The sequence below is a fragment of the Choloepus didactylus genome, chromosome 8, assembly GCF_015220235.1.
Source record: "Choloepus didactylus isolate mChoDid1 chromosome 8, mChoDid1.pri, whole genome shotgun sequence".
Taxonomy (NCBI): Eukaryota; Metazoa; Chordata; class Mammalia; order Pilosa; family Megalonychidae; genus Choloepus; species Choloepus didactylus.
This window is the reverse complement of record NC_051314.1, coordinates 36229457-36252409: the sequence shown is the minus strand read 5'-3', so window position 1 is coordinate 36252409 and position 22953 is coordinate 36229457. Positions and strand designations below refer to the sequence as shown.

Sequence of the window (22953 nt, the reverse complement as noted above, 5' to 3'; positions counted from 1 at the left end):
CAGCTTGGAGTCAGGGGGATCTGTAGGAAACTATTATAGTAGTCCAGGTTAAAGATGTTGAAGACCTGTGGGAATAGATGGGGGAGAATAAAAGAGAGGACCAGTGTTTAAGAACTTGAATAACAGCAGTAGGTGACTGATTGGAGGTGGTAGAAAGGGAAAGGTAAGTGTATAAAAGGCCTTCCAAGTTTCTGACCGGGTGTTTGGGTGGATGGTGGTGCCATTCATGCCAGTGGGGAAACAGGTTTGGGGTGGGGAGGGTGAGCTTGTTGGGTATGTTGAGTCTGAAGGGTCTGGGGATCATCTGGTAGGGAGCAAGCAATTCTAAAAGCAATTGTGAATATGGAGCTCAGTTTACTTTTTTAGTGTCTATTTAGAAGACACTTTCTCTTTTATCCTTAGTTATGATAGGGATTCCTCAGAGCTTTGCTTTATGCTCCATGTCTTGGTAAAATTCACTCTGTGGACTTTAATTATAGTTATTATTATAGATGACATGCAACCCACTATACATTTTTTTTAGTCTCATTCTTTATTCCCAATATCACTGTCCTCAGAATACTTCAAACTATATATCTTTCCAAAGTTTTAAATTCATTGTAACAAAAACACAGCTCTTCTTTTCCCATCTAAAAGCTTCCCTCCCTTTATATTCGCTCTAATAACAGTGATATTTTGTATCAACTTTCCAACAAAAAAATTCTGAGATACTTTTATCAGTATGGTGTTTTTAATTCCTATTGATACTTTATATCTTCTTCCTTGATTTTTCTTTCTTATTTAGTACTCACTTTGTTTATGAATGCTATTTGGATTTTTCCCTATCTTTGTAATTCTCAGTTAGGGTATGTTAAAATGAATTAGCAAGCCATTTAATAGCCCCGTATCTGTCATTACCATATTCTAAGATTTCTTTCCATAATTCAAAGCATCTTGCATGTTTAGCTTTTATTTCTTTCCCTATAGCCAGATATTTTAGTTTAAGCTCCACCTTGAACTTCCTCTGTAATGGCGTGCAGCACTTGTTTCTTTCCTGCATGTTCCATATTGCTGAACTCTTATGTAAAGGTTGTTCATAACCAAATCACTGAAATTATGGAAATATTCTAAAGGTATGTAGCATGGAGTGGGCAAAACTGAAGGCAAGAAGATCATTAGAAATCTTAAAAACAAGCATGTACATCTAGTCTAGACATTCAGACATTTACCTATAGTTGATCTTATTTACTTGTTTAATCTCATTACTGCTAATTAGCTTTTGACGGCTAATTAATTTTACCCATTCAGGATTACTAGGCACTTTTAATTGTAAGCAGGCTTTAATTAAATGGAATTGACTGTTCCAGTATCTGTCCTAATAAACATTCAGCAGAAAATCCCCAATTACTAGTGTATATATATTTATGGAATTTTACCAGTACACATTGTCCTGTGGTTCCATCATCTTTCAGGATTTTTAAATAAGCATATATGTGATCACTAATAATTCAACAAGTATTTATTTGGTATCTACATAGATATTTTGGATTAATATGAGCCATTTGCAAGTGTTTGTTTCTATATTTAGAGATTTTAGAGATGTTTTAATAAATACCTGTATTTCACAATGTTAAGTTAAAATGATCAAAAGAATGAGACCCATTATGTATTTAATTACTAGGGATATATGGCATCTTTTTAAATAAGTTTTTATTGTAAGGTATAAAACACTCATTTAAAAAGCATTTTCAAACAATGCAGAAGTATTTGAAGTATAAAACGGAAATCTCTGTCCCTATTCATGTCTTGTTCCCCATAGATAACCACCGTTAACCTCTACCTATATGAATAGCCCTATCTCACATTATACTCAGTTCTGTGCTTTTTGAGCCCCAATAAAGTAAAACTTTTTTTCTGAGAGTAAAACTGTGTCAGAGCAGCCTGGGCTGAATCAAATCATCCCACCTCTGCCACTTACTAGTTAGTTATTCAATCTCATTACCTGTTAAAGAAAATGGAAATAATGTGCCTAATTTTCATGATCTGTTTTGAGATAAAATATAGGCATATAGTGTATGCTCAATAATAATATAGTAATGATAATTGTTAATATTGTCTCCTACTAATAGTTTTCCCTTTAACTCACATTTTGTGAAGTATCTTTGCTTAAATAGGATCTTTTTTTTTTTTTTTTTTTTTTTTTTAAATCATCATTTTATTGAGATATATTCACATACCACGCAGTCATACAAAACAAATTGTACTTTCGATTGTTTACAGTACCATTACATAGTTGTACATTCATCACCTAAATCAATCCCTGACACCTTCATTAGCACACACACAAAAATAACAAGAATAATAATTAGAGTGAAAAAGAGCAATTGAAGTAAAAAAGAACACTGGGTACCTTTGTCTGTTTGTTTCCTTCCCCTACTTTTCTACACATCCATCCATAAACTAGACAAAGTGGTGTTTGGTCCTTATGGCTTTCCCAATCCCATTGTCACCCCTCATAAGCTACATTTTTATACAACTGTCTTCGAGATTCATGGGTTCTGGGTTGTAGTTTGATAGTTTCAGGTATCCACCACCAGCTACCCCAATTCTTTAGAACCTAAAAAGGGTTGTCTAAAGTGTGCATAAGAGTGCCCACCAGAGTGACCTCTCGGCTCCTTTTGGAATCTCTCTGCCACTGAAGCTTATTTCATTTTCTTTCACATCCCCCTTTTGGTCAAGAAGATGTTCTCCGTCCCACGGTGCCAGGTCTACATTCCTCCCTGGGAGTCATATTCCACGTTGCCAGGGAGATTCACTTCCCTGGGTGTCTGATCCCACGTAGGGGGGAGGGCAGTGATTTCACCTTTCAAGTTGGCTTAGCCAGAGAGAGAGGGCCACATCTGAGCAACAAAGAGGCATTCAGGAGGAGACTCTTAGGCACAAATAAGGGAGGCCTAGCCTCTCCTTTGCAGCAACCGTCTTCCCAAGGGTAAAACTTATGGTAGAGGGCTCAACCCATCAAACCACCAGTCCCCTATGTCTGTGGTCATGTTAGCAACCATGGAGGTGGGGTAGGCGAATACCCCTGCATTCTCCACAGGCTCCTCAAGGGGGCACTACATCTTTTTTTTTTTTTTCCCCTTGTTTGTCTTTTTTCTTTTTTTTTTTTTTTTTTTTTTTTTTTAACTTTCCCTTCTTTTTTCAAATCACCTGTATGAAAAAAAAAGTTAAAAAGAAAACAAACATACAATAAAAGAGCATTACAAAGAGACCATAGCAAGGGAGTAAGAAAAAGACAACTAACCTAAGATAACTGCTTAGCTTCCAACATGTTCCTACTTTACCCCAAGAAAGTTACATAATATAGCAACATTTCAGTGAACTTGTTCCTACTACAACCATCAGAAATTAACAGACCATAGTCATTTCTGGGCATCCCCAGAGCGTTAAATAGCTTATCTGTTCTTCCTGGATTATTGTTCCCCCTTCCTTAATTGCTCTCTACTGCTAGTTCCCCTACATTCTACATTTTAAACCATTTGTTTTACATTTTTCAAAGTTCACATTAGTGGTAGCATATAATATTTCTCTTTTTGTGCCTGGCTTATTTCGCTCAGCATTATGTCTTCAAGGTTCATCCATGTTGTCATATGTTTCACCAGATCGTTCCTTCTTACTGCCGCGTAGTATTCCATCGTGTGTATATACCACATTTTATTTATCCACTCATCTGTTGAAGGACATTTGGGTTGTTTCCATCTCTTGGCAATTGTGAATAATGCTGCTATGAACATTGGCGTGCAGATATCTGTTCGTGTCACTGCTTTCCGATCTTCCGGGTATATACCGAGGAGTGCAATCGCTGGATCGAATGGTAGCTCTGTATCTAGTTTTCTAAGGAACTGCCAGACTGACTTCCAGAGTGGCTGAACCATTATACAGTCCCACCAACAATGAATAAGAGTTCCAATTTCTCCACATCCCCTCCAGCATTTGTAGTTTCCTGTTTGTTTAATGGCAGCCATTCTAACCGGTGTTAGATGGTATCTCATTGTGGTCTTAATTTGCATCTCTCTAATAGCTAGTGAAGCTGAACATTTTTTCATGTGTTTCTTGGCCATTTGTATTTCCTCTTCAGAGAACTGTCTTTTCATATCTTTTGCCCATTTTATAATTGGGCTGTCTGTACTATTGTCATTGAGTTGTAGGATTTCTTTGTATATGCAAGATATCAGTCTTTTGTCAGATACATGGTTTCCAAAAATTTTTTCCCATTGAGTTGGCTGCCTCTTTACCTTTTTGAGAAATTCCTTTGAGGTGCAGAAACTTCTAAGCTTGAGGAGTTCCCATTTATCTATTTTCTCTTTTGTTGCTTGTGCTTTGGGTGTAAAGTCTAGGAAGTGGCCTCCTAATACAAGGTCTTGAAGATGTTTTCCTACATTATCTTCTAGGAGTTTTATGGTACTTTCTTTTATATTGAGATCTTTGGTCCATTTTGAGTTAATTTTTGTGTAGGGGGTGAGGTAGGGGTCCTCTTTCATTCTTTTGGATATGGATATCCAACTCTCCCAGCCCCATTTGTTGAAAAGACCATTATGGCTCAGTTCGGTGACTTTGGGGGCCTTATCAAAGATCAGTCGGCCATAGATCTGAGGGTCTATCTCTGAATTCTCAATTCGATTCCATTGATCTATATGTCTATCTTTGTGCCAGTACCATGCTGTCTTGGCAACTGTGGCTTTATAATAAGCTTCAAAGTCAGGGAGTGTAAGTCCTCCCACTTCGTTTTTCTTTTTTAGAGTGTCTTTAGCAATTCGAGGCATCTTCCCTTTCCAAATAAATTTGATAACTAGCTTTTCCAAGTCTGCAAAGTAGGTTGTTGGAATTTTGATTGGGATTGCATTGAATCTGTAGATGAGTTTGGGTAGAATTGACATCTTAATGACATTTAGCCTTCCTATCCATGAACATGGAATATTTTTCCATCTTTTAAGGTCCCCTTCTATTTCTTTTAGTAGAGATATGTAGTTTTCTTTGTATAGGTCTTTTACATCTTTGGTTAAGTTGATTCCTAGGTACTTGATTTTTTTAGTTGCTATTGAAAATGGTATCTTTTTCTTGAGTGTCTCTTCAGTTTGTTCATTTCTAGCATATAGAAACATTACTGACTTATGTGCATTAATCTTGTATCCCGCTACTTTGCTAAATTTGTTTATTAGCTCTAGTAGGTGTATCGTTGATTTCTCAGGGTTTTCTAGATATAAGATCATATCATCTGCAAACAATGACAGTTTTACTTCTTCTTTTCCAATTTGGATGCCTTTTATTTCTTTGTCTTGCCGGATTGCCCTGGCTAGCACTTCCAGCACAATGTTGAATAACAGTGGTGACAGCGGGCATCCTTGTCTTGTTCCTGATCTTAGAGGGAAGGCTTTCAGTCTCTCACCATTGAGTACTATGCTGGCTGTGGGTTTTTCATATATGCTCTTTATCATGTTGAGGAAGTTTCCTTCAATTCCTACCTTTTGAAGTGTTTTTATCAAAAAGGGATGTTGGATTTTGTCAAATGCTTTTTCAGCATCTATTGAGATGATCAATTGATTTTTCCCTTTCGAGTTTTTAATGTGTTGTAATACATTGATTGTTTTTCTGATGTTGAACCATCCTTGCATGCCTGGAATGAACCCCACTTGGTCATGGTGTATGATTTTTTTAATGTGTCTTTGGATTCGATTTGCAAGTATTTTGTTGAGGATTTTTGCATCTATATTCATTAGGGAGATTGGCCGGTAGTTTTCCTTTTTTGTAGCATCTTTGCCTGGTTTTGGTATTAGATTGATGTTAGCTTCATAAAATGAGTTAGGTAGTGTTCCATTTTTTTCAATGTTTTGAAAGAGTTTGAGTAAGATTGGTGTCAGTTCTTTCTGGAAAGTTTGGTAGAATTCCCCTGTGAAGCCATCTGGCCCTGGGCATTTATTTGTGGGAAGATTTTTGATGACTGATTGGATCTCTTTGCTTGTGATGGGTTGGTTGAGGTCTTCTATTTCTTCTCTGGTCAGTCTAGGTTGTTCATATGTTTCCAGGAAATTGTCCATTTCTTCTACATTATCCAGTTTGTTGCCATACAGTTGTTCATAATATCCTCTTATAATTTTTTTAATTTCTTCAGGATCTGCAGTTATGTCACCTTTTTCATTCATTATTTTGTTTATATGGGTCTTCTCTCTTTTTGATTTTGTCAGTCTAGCTAGGGGCTTGTCAATCTTGTTGATCTTCTCAAAGAACCAACTTTTGGTGATATTTATCCTTTCTATTGTTTTTTTGTTCTCTATGTCATTTATTTCTGCTTTAATCCTTGTTATTTCTTTTCTTCTACTTGGTTTAGGATTGGTTTGCTGTTCATTTTCTAGCTTCTTCAGTTGATCCATTAGTTCTTTGATTTTGGCTCTTTCTTCCTTTTTAATATATGCGTTTAGTGCTATAAATTTCCCCCTTAGCACTGCTTTTGCTGCATCCCATAGGTTTTGGTATGTTGTGTTCTCATTTTCATTCGTCTCTATATATTTAGCAATTTCTCTTGCTATTTCTTCTTTAACCCACTGATTGTTTAGGAGTGTGTTGTTTAACCTCCAGGTATTTGTGAATTTTCTAAGTCTCTGATGGTTATTGACTTCTAATTGTATTCCATTGTGGTCAGAGAATGTGCTTTGAATAATTTCAATCTTTTTAAATTTATTGAGGCTTGTTTTATGTCCCAGCATATGATCTATTCTGGAGAAAGTTCCGTGAGCACTAGAAAAGTATGTGTATCCTGGTGATTTGGGATGTAATGTCCTGTAGATGTCTGTTAAATCTAATTCATTTATCAGATTGTTTAGGTTTTCAATTTCCTTATTGGTCTTCTGTCTGGTTGATCTATCTATAGGAGAGAGTGATGTGTTGAAGTCTCCCACAATTATTGTGGAAACATCAATTGCTTCCTTTAGTTTTGCCAATGTTTCTCTCATGTATTTTGTGGCACCTTGATTGGGTGCATAGACATTTACGATTGTTATTTCTTCTTGCTGAATTGCCCCTTTTATTAGTATGTAGTGGCCTTCTTTGTCTCTCAAAACATCCCTGCATTTGAAGTCTATTTTATCTGAGATTAATATTGCTACACCTGCTTTCTTTTGGCTGTAGCTTGCATGAAATATTTTTTTCCATCCTTTCACTTTCAATTTCTTTGTGTCCCTGTGTCTAAGATGAGTCTCTTGTATGCAACATATTGATGGTTCATTTTTTTTGATCCATTCTGCGAATCTATATCTTTTAATTGGGGAGTTTAATCCATTTACATTCAACGTTAAAACCGTGAAGGCATTTCTTGAATCGGCCATCTTATCCTTTGGATTATGTTTGCCATATTTTTCCCTCTCTCTATTAATATCCTTTATTGTACCCATACCGAATCTCTTTAGTACTGAACCTTTCTCCAAGTCTCTCTGTCCTGTCTTTGTTTCTCTGTCTGTAGGGCTCCCTCCCTTTAGTATCTCCAGTAGGGCAGGTCTCTTGTTAGCAAATTCTCTCAGCATTTCTTTGTCTGTGAAAAATTTAAGCTCTCCCTCAAATTTGAAGGAGAGCTTTGCTGGATAAAGTATTCTTGGCTGGAAATTCCTCTCTCTCAGAATTTTAAATATATCGTGCCATTGCCTTCTCGCCTCCATGGTGGCTGCTGAGTAGTCACTACTTAGTCTTATGCTGTTTCCTTTGTATGTGGTGAATTGCTTTTCTCTTGCTGCTTTCAGAACTTGCTCCTTCTCTTCTATGTTTGACAGTGTGATCAGTATATGTCTCGGAGTGGGTTTTTTTGGATTTATTCTATTTGGAGTTCGCTGAGCATTTATGATTTGTGTATTTATGTTGTTTAGAAGATTTGGGAAGTTTTCCCCCACAATTTCTTTGAATACTCTTCCTAGACCTTTACCCTTTTCTTCCCCTTCTGGGACACCAATGAGTCTTATATTCGGACGCTTCATATTATCTATCATATCCCTGAGGTCCATTTCGAGTTTTTCAATTTTTTTCCCCATTCTTTCTTTTATGCTTTCATTTTCCATTCTGTCATCTTCCAGGTCACTGATTCGTTGTTCAACTTCCTCTAGTCTTGTACTATGAGTGTCCAGAATCTTTTTAATTTGGTCAACAGTTTCTTTAATTTCCATAAGATCATCCATTTTTTTATTTAGTCTTGCAATGTCTTCTTTATGCTCTTCTAGGGTCTTCTTGATTTCCTTCATATCCCGTACTAGGGTCTCATTGTTCATCTTTAGTTCTTTGAGTAGCTGCTCTAGGTGTGTCTCTTCTGGTCTTTTGATTTGGGTGCTTGGGCTTGGGTTATCCATATCGTCTGGTTTTTTCATATGCTTTATAATTTTCTGTTGTTTTTGGCCTCGTGGCATTTGCTGTCCTTGATAGGGTTCTTTTAGGGTTTGTAGACCAGTTGAAGTCCTTATCTCTAATTTATCAGATCTACAGCTTCGTGGAGTACACTTTCTCTAACTAACCAGCAGGTGGCGTCCACGAGCCACCTGTTCTCCACAAGCCAGATCTCCCCTGCTTAGCCTTTTTGGTGAGTGGGGGAGTGAGTCTTGTGGGGCCCAATTGGTGTCCCAAGCTTGCGTGTGTAGTTGGTGTTGCCTGCCCTGTATGTGGGGCGTGTTTCTGGGGAGTCGGGGAGGGGGGGTGGCCCTAACAATCAAATCTCCCTGATGATCCTAGAGTTTTAAAGCTACTGCAATAGTCTAATCCTTCAGTTCAGTCCTGCCACAGTTTGTCTCTGCCACTGACCCACAAGTCTTTGGTATTGGCGTATGGCTCCTGAGACTTGCAAGTGGGCCCCTCTTCCAGGCTGTGCACCCCGGGTCCTCTGTTGAGGGATGACTGTGCTATGTCACAGGTGAGTGCCGTCCCCCCAGGGCAGTTTTGGGCTGCTGGGCTGTGTTGGGAGGCTCCCAGTCTGCTCAAATGATGGCTGAATGGGGCTCTGTTAATTCACACTGCTCCCCCTTCCCAGCTCTGGGACATTCAGCTGAGGTTGCAGGGAAGGCTAATGTCCACGCCCAGTTTTGTGGTGTGTGCCTGTTATTTGAAGCACTTCCGTCACACTGGGTTGTCTGGGGCAGCTCTGGGCTATGGGGCTGGCGATGGGCAGGGGTGTTTCCTGTCCACCAGGATGGTGGCTGTGAGCGGACACCCCCCTTTTCTTGGGAAGTTGTGTTGTTTAGTGAATTTTCTCAGCCACTGGATTATTGCCTTTTGTCTCAGAGCTCTCTTATTTCTGCTCTTGACTTGACGTGCCCAAATTTCAATTCTTTGAAGCTTTCTGTATTGAGCTTCTTAGAGTAATTGTTTTAGAAAAAGCAAAAAGGATTTAAAAAAAAAAAAAAAAAAAAAAAAAAAACGGCCCTCCTCAGAGATCTAATGGGTTATTGAAATGCTAATAGACAAAGCAACCAGGGCCATTAAGGAAAGGTGCCCTGGGCAGAGAGATCAGCCTTGCTTCGGGATTTGCATATGCGCCTCAAGGCCTGATCTCCGCCCTTCCCCTTTCTGTGTTCACCAGAACTCCAAAAATCCTCTGCTTTTACTTTGGAGCTTCTCGTGTTGTTTTCCTTCTATGCCCGTCTCCTCTCTGCTGGGCTGGCTGCTCTCAGAGTCTCTGGTGTCTGGCCTCAGTCTATCTATGGTTGGAGTTTGAATCAGTAGAATGAGTTTCCGATAAGAGCAGCCACTGCAATTCTCCCTTCTCCTTCCTGGAGCTGACAGCCCCTCCTCCCCCGGGACTGAGCCTGGCAGGGAGGGGCGCGGGTCCCCTGGCCGCAAAAACTTACAGATTTCGCTGATCTCAGCAGTTCCACGTTTTCATGAGTGTTGTATGAAGTATGCCCAAAGACAGATTGCTCTGTGGTGTCCAGTCCACGCAGTTCCTGGCTTTTTACCTACTTTCCTGGAGGAGTAACTAAAACATACAGCTCACCAGTCTGCCATCTTGCCCCGCCTCCTTAAATAGGATCTTTTGATGTATCATTTTACATGCAGAAAAATTCACCAATCTTAAGTATACACACTCAGTAAGTATTGCCAAATGTATATGATTGTATAATCACCACCAACAATTATAATATAAAATATTTCCATCACTTCAAAAAGTTCCCTCATGCCCCCTTGCAATCATTTCCCTCCATTCAATTCCCAGCTCCCTGGCAGTCACTGATTTGCTTCCTATTACTATCATTTTGCCCTTTCTAGAATTTCTTATAAATGGAATTTTATAGTTTGTAACCTTTTGTGTCTGGCTTATTTCACTTACATACTGTTTTTGAGATTCTTCCGTGTTGTTGCGTATATTAGTAGTTTGTTCCTTTTTCTTACTGAGTAGTATGCCATTATATGGACAGACCAAAATTTGTTTATTCATCAGTTGATGCACATTTTTGGTTCTACCAGCTTTTGGCTCTTATGAATAAAGCAGCAATAAATGTTCAAATACAAGTCATTGTATTCAAGCTTTCATTTCTCTTGGGTAAATACCTAGGAGTATATTAAGAGCATATTTAAATTCATAAGAAACTGTCAAACTGGCTGAACCATTTTACATTCCCACCAGCAGTGTGTGAATTCCAGCTGCTCCACATCCTCTATAACAGTCTTTTTAATATTAACCATTCTGGTGAATAAGTAATAATATCTCATTGTGGTTTTGATTTGCAGTTCCCTAATGACTAATGATGTTGAGCATTTTTTCATGTATTTATTGACCATTTGTATATTTGGTGTGTGTGTTTGTGAAGTATTCGGACTGAGAATTTTTTTAAAAAGCAGGTTGGTTATCTTATTAAGGTGTAAATCTTTTTTATTTATTCAGGATCCAAGTCCTTTATAGGGTACATGTTTTGCAAATATTTTATCCCAGTCTTTGGCTTGCCTTTTCATTTCCTTAACAGTGTCTTTTGATGAACAAATGTTTTGTTTTGTTTTGTTTTTAATTTTGGTGAAATCTGATTTACAAGTTTTTTCTTTTATAGTTTGGACTTTTTGTGTCCTATTTTAAAAATCTTTGTTTAACCAAGATCAATAAGAAAAATTAACTCTAAATGGATCATAGGTCTAACTGTTAAAGTTAAAATTATAAAATTTCTAGAAGACAACATTGGAGAAAATCTTACTGCTCTTTGGTCAGTCCCAAGGTATGAAGCCTAGGTATTTTTGTTTTTTTCTAAATGCTTATCTAGTTGTTCCAATACCATTGTTTGAAAATACGATTCTTTTCCCATTGAAGTGACTTGGCACCTTTGTTGAAAACCAGTTGACCGTATATGTGGATCCTGGACTTGTTCTTTTGTTCCATTAATACATGTGTCTGTCTTTACAGTACCACACTGTTTTGGCTACTGTAGCTGTAAATAAGTCTTGAAATTAGGTAGAGTAAGTCTTCCAACTTTGGTCTTCTTTTTCAAAGTTGTCTTGGCAATCCTAGGTGTTTTGCATTTCCATATAAGTTTTAGAATCAGCTTATCAAATTTCTGCAAAAAGCCTGCTGAGATTTTGGGAGGGATTGCATTTAGTCTATAGACTAAATTTAGGAGAATTGCTGTCTTAACAATATTGAATCTTCTTATCCATGAAAATGGTAAATTTCTTCATTTATTTAGGTCTTTAAAATTTTCTCTTTGAAGTGTTTTATAGTTTGTAATATATGGGTATTGTACATTTTTGTTAGTTTTATCCCAAATATTTCATATATTTTATGCTATTGTAAATGGTATTGGTTGTTTTTTTTAACATTTTATTTTTAATTTATGAGAGAAGTTGTAGGTTTACAGAAAAGTCCTGCAGAAAATACAGTTCCCATATATCCCCCATTATTAAACACCTTGCATTAGTGACGATTAATGAAAGAATATTATTATAATTGTACTATTAACTATTGGATTTTTAATTTCAATTTCCAGTGGTTTGTTGCCCATAAATAGAAATACAGTTGGCTTTTGTATATTGACATTGTACACTGTGATGTTCATAAATTCACTTACTAGTTCTAGTAGCATTTTTACATATTCTTTAGGAATTTCTACATAGGTGATCATGGCATCTGTGAATAAGAACAATTTTACTTCTCCTTACAATCTGTATGCCTTTTCTTTCCTTTTTTTTTTTTTTCTTGCATTACTGCACTTTTTAGGACCTCAAGTGTACAATGTTGACTACAACTGTTCAGAGTGGACAGCATTGCCTTTTTCCCAGTTTTAGTGAAGAAAAGTATTGAGTCTTTCAGCATTAAGTATGATGTTCACTATAGGTCTTTTTGTGGATGTCCTTTATCAGGTTGAGGAAGTTCCCTTTTGTTCATAGTATGAATATTTTTTTAATCATGAATGGTTGTTGAATTCTGTTAGATGCTTTTTCTAAATGTATTATCATGGTCATATGGTTTTTCTTTTTCAGCCTTTTAATATGGTGAATTTTATTGAGTGATTTAAAATGTTAAACCAACCTATTATTCCAGGGCTAAATCCACTTGGTCTTGATGTATTTTCTTTTTATATATTATTGGGATTTTGTTTAGAATTTTTGCATCTTTGTTTATTCAGAATATTGGGTTGTAATTTTGTAATGTAGTTTTAGTATCGGGGTAATGCTGGCATCATAGAATAGGTTTGGAAGTATTCCTTCCTCTTCCATTTTGTAGAAGGGTATGTGTAGAATGGATATTATTTCATTTTTAAATGTTTGTTAAAATTCACCATGAAGCCACCTGGGCCTGGCGCTTTCTTTGTGGGAAGGTTTTTAACTACAATTTCAATTGCTGTAGTAGGTATATAGGGCTATTCAGTTTATTTATTTTTTCTTGAGTAAGCTTTGGTAGTTTATAACTTTCAAGAAATGTGTCCATTTCACCTAAGTTGAATTTGCTTGCATACAGTTGTTTATACTAGTCCCTTATTATTATTTTAATATTTGTTTAAGCTTTAGTGATATCACCTTCCTTGTTCCTGATATTGCTATGTTTTTTTTAATCTTATCTCTTTTTTCCTGATGAGTCTGACTAGATGTTTGTTAATTTTGTCAGTCTTTTCAGAGAACTAGGTTTTGTTGATTTTTTCTATTTTTCTGTTTGTTTGGATTTTTTTAAATTCCATTGACTTATGCTCTATTTGACTTCTTTCTTTTCTTTTAGTTTACATTGCTTTTAATTTGTTCTTTTTCTAGTTTCTTAAGGCTCATCGTTTGGAAACGTGTCTCCTTTTTTTAAGAGTTCAGCTTTTTATTGAGCATGTTACAAATGGGATTTAGTCAGAAAGACCAAAACCTATGTCACCATCACACTCTTCAGATTTTTCTTTCTTTGCTTCCACTTTCTTCTTAGCTGGAGCAGTTGTGGTGAAGGGGACAGGACCTCCCACTGGGCAGCACCTGCTACTGGGGCAACTCCACCAGCCCCTACATTGCAGATGAGGCTCCTCATGTTGACGTTGGTCAGAGATTTGCAAACAAGCCAGGCCAGAAAGGTTCAACACTTATACCAGCTGCTTTAATGAAGGCATTGATCTTATCCCCCTGGTGGTGATGTCATTGTCATGGAGTGTGAGGGCTAAGTAGTTGCAGGGGGGCTCAGAGACAGAGGCCCTGGTATAGGCAAGGGCTTTACTGCAACGTGGCCTTAGCTTCCTCAGAACTCAGCATCTTAGCGGCAGCTGAGGAAAGGAGTGTCTTCTTTTTTAATATAAGCATTTCATGCTATAAATTTCCCTCTCAACACTGCTTTAGTTGCATTCTGCAGATTTTGATGTGTTTTGTTTTCATTTTCATTTAATTCAAAATGTTTTCTGATTTTCTTTCTGATTTCTTCTTTGACTAATGGGTTATTTAGCAACCGGTTGTTTAATTTCCAAATATTTTGAAATTTTCCAGATATCTTTCTGTTACTGATTTCTAGCTTAATTCTGTTGTGTTCAGAAAACATACTTTTTAATGATTTCAGTCCTTTTAAATTGACTGATACTTGTTTTATTGCCTAGATTGTGGACTACCTTCATGTTTCCTGTGCTTTTAAAAAGAATGTGTATATTGATTAGAGTTCTAAAAATATCAATTAGATTCAGTTGGTTGACAGTATTATTCAAGTTTTCTGTATTCTTATTAATTTTATGTCTATTATTTAATTGGTTATGGTGAGAGGACTGTTGAAATCTCCAACTGTGGATTTCTGTATTTCTCCTTTCAATTCCATCTGTTTTGTGTTCATATACTTTGAAGCTCTGTTGTTAGGTGTATATACATTTATTATTATTATGTCCTCTTGATGAATTGACTCCTTTATCTTTATGAACTGTTTTCTTTGTTGCTGCTAATATTTCTTATTTTGAAATCTGTTTTGTCTGATATTGAGATAGCCTGTTCAGCCTTCTTTTGATTAGTGTTCGCATGATATCTTTTTCCATTCCTTTACTTTTAACTTGTATGGATCTTTATATTGAAAATGGATTTCTAGTAGGCAACATATAGGTAGTTGTGTCTTGTTTTTTTATCTAATCTGACTTCAAACTGCCCCCCACTCATTTCATTATCAAGCCATCTTAAATGCTTTTTCCTTCAATTTTCAGTACTTTCACTCTTCCTCTGCCATTTGCTCTTAGCTTACTTCATTCATGTAACTTCATTTAATTATAGGCACTTTAAATAGCTACTACTGGTATTAGCATAACTGTGTATAACTATAGTAACTAATGTTAATGTTATATTGCTAGGTAACTTTTGGTTGCATATTCTTCAGATCATTCTTTGAGTCAGGAATGCATCTTCTATTTTGTAGTTTTCCATCAGACCTCTACTATAGAATCTTTAACACAGTGTTTGGGTACTGAGCTATTGTCTTGTGAAATGTCTCAACTAATTATCTTCATAGCTTCTTGAAGACGTTCAGTTCCTTTTTAAAATGGTAGTTTATTTTTGGTAATCTTTGGGATGGTTCACTGGCAGATTTCCCAGTAATTCTTGGAAGTTTTATTCCCAGAGTTCAGCTATCAGATTATGTGGGTTATCTAGTTTCCATTTTATCTAGGTAAGTCATAAGTAGGTTAAGATGTTCTTCATTATCAGATTCTTAATCAAACTCAGCAATGGTATTTTGATCCAAGGGTGTTGCCCCACCTCATTAAGTCCTGAACCAACTTGCATCAAATTATTGCCCTCACCCAAGGTGGGTGGACTAGAAGTGTAGGCAGTATGACTGTATAGAATCAATGCTGAAATGATCTGTTGGCCAATAAACGTGGTGATTAGATTATCTCAGTCTGAAACTGTAAAGTTGAAAATGTTACCACTAAATTTGTGAATTGGATTTTGCCTTTTCCCAAACCTGGTGATTCTGTTTACTTTAGAATGACAATTGAAGAGTATTCTTAGATTTGGACTTACACTGTGACTGGGTGGTAGAACTGTTTGCATTCTTAATGTGGGAGATGGATGATGAGGAAACCCAGGACATTGAGTTTGGGGTCAGATTGAATTTTAGTTCCTTACTCTCTGCCCTTGCCTGAATGACAATTTTTATATTCAGTAATGCTTAGGTTTTTAAAAACACCATAAATAACCACCAGGCTCCTGCTACTTCCCATGTGATGATATCACAAGTGATGAAAACAAAGTAAACTCGCTTAGCCATAATATTATATCCACCTGAAGTCATGGGGTTTCAAACATATTCTTGAAAGGTACTTTATACAAATGTATTTGTGTTGTACTCCCTACAAGAATTAGTAATCGATAGCCTCTCTGTAAATAGTAGTTGAGGGCACAATTCTGAGTTGCTGTTGTCCTCCACAGCTGCCACTGAGGTCCCTCTTGTTGGCCTTCATGTTGCCATTACTCAGGAAGCAGGGCGTGTGGAAAGTCAGGGCCCTCAGCTTCCATGTCTGCATATAAGCTCGTCTTCCTTTCCTCAGTCTTCCTCAGTTGGCATGAAAAAAATCAAAAGTGTTGAACACTCGTTTCAGTGTAATTCTTTCCAGAACGTATTTCCAGAATACATTACGGATTCCTGGTGGTCGTTTCTGAGTTTTTTGTTACTTTTCTGTTTATTCAACCTTAATAACAATCATCCAGATTAGCATATTGAAATTATTTTCAGGATCCGAAGGGATATTTTCCAAAATGCGTAATAGAAAATACTTTTCACAGTGGGGAAATGTGACTTATTTTTAAGAAATATCTATCTGAGACATATCTAACAGTATAAAAATATTAGGTTTCATTGATTTAAAAAGTAGTTCTAATAGCAAACTGTTAATAGAAATTTAAGATTTCTATCAGGAGCAGTTCACTTTTATAAAATAAACTCATCTGAAATATTTTCTTCTTTTCCAAGGTATCACAGACGTCGTAGGAACCTGAATCCCCCAAAAGACAGATGATTTTCAGGCTCTCATTAAGAGTCAAAGAGAAATGTTATCTTTTGCCTCATTTGCCATTTGAGAAAATGTATTCTGGTATATTTACTAATATGTTATATAGTAAAGTAGTAATAAAATTTCTTTTCATATATTATAATGTGTATTTCTTTGTATAAAGGAATTCTGTATTTGACACTCTTTAGAGAAACCTATTTCATCTTTTTTTCTTTTGAGATATTGAAGTCTGTATTTTGTGTCTGTATTCTATTGTAAGGGTAAGTGACACTAGAGATATATGAAGGAAGTTTATTGGTACTCGCAAGTCCTAAAACAGGAGTGGCACGCCTCGCAGGGTCACACGGGGAACACATCAGGAGTGAAGGCTCAATCAAGCAAGCAGGGAGTAAAAGGTTCTAGTGGATCCGGGGGCTATGCTTTATAGTGTTGAATGGGTGGAGCTGTAGTAGGTCAAGCAAGAGTCAGGACTGGGAATTTGTACTTGACTTTCTTGGGGGTACAAACCCAGGAGGAACGGAAAGGAGAGGGAGAAACTGTTTATCTTGTATAAATAAGTGTCAGGGTTGGTCACTAAGGGACCAAATGATAGGTCTTATAAGATGCTGAAGCAGCATGACAGTGCAAAAAGCCCGTTTTATTTTAATTCACTACAAGTATGATTAAATATTTTTATATTATAAGCCAAACATTATTAGTAGTAAAACTATGGTTAATAAAAATCTTCTGAAAGATTTGAAAATGCATTTGAGAATAAACTTATGAGGACTGCCCAGAAAGATATTACAGTGTTTCTTTTTCATTGGCTTCTAGGAAATAAATTAATTATTAAATGTTTATCAGTTTCTACTCTTTACGTACATTATTAACAAACTCTTCAGTAATCCTTTGATGAAGGAAGCAGCATCCCCAATTTATAGATTATGCTCAGTGACTTGTCCTCTAATTAGTAAGTGGGAGAGCCAGGATTCAAACCGTCAGGCTTCAAAGCTTTTTTCAGTGCATTACAATGACAAAGGAGTTGTTTTCGTTCACCCAAGAATGTACCTTTCTAGAGATTTTTCTGGAAGGAATATAGTACGTTAAATAATTCATTCTTAGGTTTTTCTTTTTCTTGTTAAAAATTATGTTAGTTTCAGAACACATGCAAACAGCTGCAACTCTCTGATTAAAATATTAATATCACTAAATAAGCCAGACACAAAAGAACAAATATTATATGATCTCACTGATATGAAATAATAAGCAAATTCATAGAGTCAGAAATTAGAAATGGGTTAGTAGGAGCTGGGATGGGGGTAGGATATGGGGAGTTAATGCTTAATTGATAGAGTTTGTGTTTGGGGTGATGGAAGGACAACACTGCGAATGTAATTAATACCACTGAATTAGATATTTGTGGTTAAAAGGGAAATTTTAGGTTGTATGTATGTTTACTAGAATAAAAATTTTTTTAAAAACCAACTATAACACTGTACAACACAAAACAGTAAACTGTAATGTAAATCATGGACTATACTTAATAATACAATAATATTGTTTTGTTTCATTAATTGTAGCAAAGACACCACACTAATGCAAAGTGTCATGGAGGGGGGTGGGCGGTATTTTCTGCATGATTTTTCCTGTAAACCTACAATGTCTCTAATAAAAAAATATTTTTAAAATGTTACTATTACTAATCTAGTGTTACATGAATGTTAATGGAGTAGTCTGCCATTGATAGTTATTATCAATTTATTTGTGATCCATGATAGCATTGCTTTCCTCTGTGATTTCTATTTAGGTATGAGAAATCTTCTAAGAAGGTGGAAACATACTTTATTTAAGGTTGGATTGTGAAATATTTGTGATATTTGTGAAATTGACTTGAAGAATAATTTCTCATTTAAAGTCTATTGTTTAACTTAGTTCTTTTAAATAAAGGAATTTTAGTTGAAGATTCAAGTGCATAGTAAAATGTGAGAAATTGTGAATAGGAAAGTGTAAAGGAAGTAATTAAAAATGGCCATCCTCTGTTACTTGAAGGAAATGCTTTTAAATGATTTAATTTTTTTCATTAATTTATTTGGGAAGATCAAAGAAAAAACAAGTTGCTAAAACTTGATAATTAGAAATATATTGCTAGCTGTATTGATGATATAGCCTTGAAAAATGGTCATTTTCTTTTTTCAGGTTGTTTTATATCCCAGATTTTACAAAGATTCAGATATTTCATATTGTAGATGTCAGGCGAGTAAAACAAAAGAAGAACTTGAAAATGAGATGCCATATTTTCTTTTCTTCTAAGTACAAAGATCTATTAAAGAGACTTTTCAACTCTGAGATGCCCAAACCCTACATTCCTATGTCAGTGCTTTGGAGAATTAACTTTGACTTAATTGTATATTCCTAGACTTTTGATCTTTGTGAGTTGCTAATGTTTAACTTTATTAAATAAGTACATATTCCATCACCAGCATCACCTCTTCTCTAACATCCCACCCTGCCCCCACACAAGGGTAGGACACCTTCACCAACATTTTATGAAAGGAAGGAAAAAAAGACGGTTGTGGCGCTGCAGAATTTAAAAAATTGCATTAGGTAGGACAGTCTCTTTTAAATTGGATAAATTTAGCTTCATGACAAACTCACTATGCAGTCTTTTTTATTTCCATTGGTGAGAATTAAAACAGCACTGGGGAATTCTGGATTAACATACCTAGAATAGAATAGATAAAAAGCATTGCTGGTGAAACCACCAGAGGGCACTCTCATACAGGATTCAATTTAAACATCCCTCACTTTTAAAAGCGTTTAACTTGTAAAAAATTTCGATTTTTTTTTAGGTGAGAATGAACGAGTAAATGGCAGTAGTGAATTACAGGAGTCTTAAGTGTCAGTATTCTAAGGTCATCCATTCTATTGATCGATTCATCAAAATCTATTGAATCCTTACTAATTGTGAGGATGCATTGAACTTTTATTGCTAGGCCAATGGCAAAATATAGTCCCTTCTTTTAAGGACCACAGTATCTATTGAGTTAGTAACCACGAGCTACTTAATTTTTCTAATGACATTGTTTTCTAACTATGAAAGTAATACATACTTATTTTTAAAAGTTGGAGACTAAATAAATAGAAAATGAAAAGTGCTGCAATTCTCCCATCCAAAGATACACATTAACATTTTTGTGTACCTTATTCCCTTTTATTTCTCTTTGGAAATGTTTATTATGCATGCTGTTTTATAACTTGCTTTGTTCACTTAATGTGAATTTTTTGCTACATCATTAATTACTCTAATTTAATGGCTGCATATTATTCTATAACCTGGATTGTCATAATTTAATTAACTTCCTATTCTCAGATGTATTTATTGTTTCTGTTTTTCCCTATTACAAAAAATACTGTAGATACATTTTTGTGATCATTCCTGAATATTTTCTTAGATTACTTTATGTAAGTGTAATTGCTGGATCAAAAGCATGTATTCATAATCATGCACAATTTTAAGGTTTGTGGTTTAAACTTTATGCTTCTTACAGTAATACATGAAAGCATTTCCTCTGCATTTGTGAAAACTGGATATAAAAATTTTAAAAAGCTTTTATAGATTGAGTAGGCAAGGAAATGTTTTAAGTTTGATCAGTCACTTTAAATTTAGGATCCATCCCCATTTAAAAGACTATAAATTATAAGTTACAGGTCCTCTCTTAAATGTAACCTACAAAAGGCTTTCTTTTTCCCCTTTGTAGCATGTGACCCTAATGTGTTTCCTCTGCCCTCTTCTGCTAACATCCCTCACATCTCAGCTAAAATTTCACTTCTTGAGAGGAATTAAGTCAGAATCTGCTATTATATATAATACTGTATGTCTCTCTGTAGCACTTCATTAAAGTTTGTAATTATTTGTGTGATTATTTGATGAATGTCCATTTCCCCTACTAGACTATAAACTCCATGACTTGCAAGAACCCTGTCCAATTTTGTGTACCACTGTGTTCCTAGGACCTGGCTGCCTGGCACATTTTTTACACCATAAGATTTGAATATGGTTTGGAAAAATAAATTGCTCCTTCAGTGCAGAGGATATTAACCTGAGGATTACATGAATGGTATTTGGTGAGGGAGGTATTTTTGAAACTCCTGAAATGGTGCAGAGTTTGGGGAATATGTGTGTGTTTTTTTTTTCCTGAGGATAGGGTTTGTAGTATTTCAACAACTCATTTAAGGCTATATATCACATCATGTCCTAGTTCCTACTTGCCTGCAGCCAAGCACATAATAACATCAGAACTGGAATAATATTGATATGCAACATAGCAAGTATGGTTTCCTCCTAGTCTAAGAGATATCTTTAATTAGATTTGAAGAATTTTTAAGAAAAGAAGAAAACAAGACATCATGTTCCTTTGTTTTAGATGTCTCTGGGCACTTCAGGCAAACTCCCACTCAAGGAATATTTTTCCAGTTTCAGATGTGTATTTTTTAATTTTCTGAAGATGAGCGGAAGTGAATATAAACCCACAAACACTAGAAATTAGCAAAGTTCTATTTGCTGAAGGCATAAGTAAATGTCTCCATTGCTTTTAGGCAAAGGGAATGATTCCTTACATACTTTTTCTCAGAAATACAAAATAACTTGCGAATATTCTTACCAAAATAATTTGCAACTATTCTAATGCCAATGAAAGAGTTTCCCAATTACAGCTCAGCCATTAGCCCCCTACTATTTTCTAATGTACTTTTTAACCTGAAAATGAGAATATGTTGAATGCACTGGAAAGAAATGATCAAGAGAAATATGTAATATGCTTTCTATTTTTGCATAAAGGCATTCATTTTTGGTTTAGTAACATTGTCTCATATTTTTATGGCATCTTCCTGCAGGAAGCCTAAAATGTTTCATTCACAGTCATGATTGCCTGGATTCTTCTAATGTTGCTTCCAATTGAGCATCTATTTTTAGATGGAGAAACTGAGGTAGAGTTTCACAATTATGTCTGAGAATCACAAGTAGACTCCCTCTTTTGATTTCTCCTAAGTCTTTAATTCAGTAAGAATGCATGTTCTTTCTAAAGTTCCCTCCAAGAATCTAATCATTTCAGCAAACTTTGTTAAGCATCTAGAGTGCAAAGCACTGTGGATTGAAAGATGAGACCTACTGCTGATTTACAAAATATCTTGTCCCCACCTTCCCTTTATTTCCTCTCTAGTCAGAATTCCTCCCCTATAATCCAAAGCACTTTGAGTTACTATTTTACCACTTACTTCGATTTGTCTTCAATTAGCAGTGTATGTGGCTAGTAACATGGTCAGTGTGGCAGTTTGTATTGATCCCATTGACTTTTTCTTTTGCTGCCATCCAGGTATAAGTATCATAAGTAGAATAATAGTGGATATAAGAGTAGAGCTAAAAGACTCCTCAAAGGTGATTTTAGATGCAGGCTTTGATTTTACAGATGTGGGAACTGAGATCCACAGAGACTAAATGACTCGCCTAAGGTCGCACAGACACTTGGTGGCAGAATCAACCAATGTCTTCTTAAAACATTAAGGACATTATTTGTATATTTATGCATACACATACTGGTGAAATTTGCCTCAGGTAACAGAGGTACTCAGTGGTGTACTAGGGAAGACTTAAACTCCGATTTGTAATGTTTGCTGCTTTCCATGGCATAAAAACTCCCATCATGGCTGATTTCAAGCCTCCAACAGTTTACAACTAGCTCAAAATTCCTGAAAATTTAACAATTGGATCTCACAAGTTGGTTCAAGTCAACTGCAGGACTGGATGTGCCCCTGAAATACATTTACCATTAAAACATTGTATTGTTTCCCCATTCATTCTAGTTGTCCATTCAGAGACAGTTGAGCTTATTTTCTGATTAATTTATCAAGGGAGGAATAAACTCCTTATATGTTGGCTTCAGTCTTCTCTTCGGTTCCTTTTAAGTATTTAATGACTTGTTAATAAATGTTTAAAGCTACTTGGAGGGTTCTGCTTTTTCAGAGAACTTTGGATGAATCTTTGAGTCTCAGTTGTCTATTGTAAAGTAACAAATCACCCCAAAACTTATTGGTTTAAAACAACAACCTTTTATTTAGTTTACATTTCTTCAGGGAAATTCTGGGCTAGCCTGGGTTCAAGTGATCTAGACTGGGCTTGCCCATACAGTTGAGGTCATTTGTTGTGTTGTTGGACTGGCTCATCCTGGAAGGTTCACACACATGCCTTATGGTTGAATGACTGTCAGCTGAGGAGTCTGTGGTATGTGTCGTTCATCATCTGACAAGCCAGTCCTGGTTTGTTCACATGGCTTCAGGTTCCAAGAGAACAAGATTGGAAGCTGCCAGTCTCTTAAGAGCTAACCTCAGAACTGACACAACATCACTGATTCAAAGAGTGGGGAAGTGGACTCTCCCTCTTGAAGGGGGAAGGAGCAAAGACAGTGGCCTTTCCAATCACAATAGGAATCACTGAAGCTTAGGTGATTTATTTATGGGTTTAGGTTGCCATGTCTCTGAGGACAGAGCTGAA

General features: G+C 36.0%; 1 protein-coding gene and 1 pseudogene across 3 annotated transcripts in view; one reads left to right on the top strand and one right to left on the bottom strand.

The window, feature by feature from the left end:
* MRPL42 (mitochondrial ribosomal protein L42) overlaps positions 1 to 20445 on the top strand; it is a 36270-nt gene extending 15825 nt beyond the window's left edge. For all 3 annotated transcript variants that reach the window (XM_037847208.1, XM_037847207.1, XM_037847209.1), the window contains exon 6: positions 16388 to 20445. In XM_037847208.1, the coding sequence (XP_037703136.1) occupies positions 16388 to 16433 (46 nt within the window). In that variant the 3' untranslated portion in view covers positions 16434 to 20445. The remainder of the gene's footprint in view (positions 1 to 16387) is intronic.
* LOC119541547 lies at positions 13311 to 15933 on the bottom strand (annotated as a pseudogene).
* Positions 20446 to 22953: the final 2508 nt, after the last annotated feature.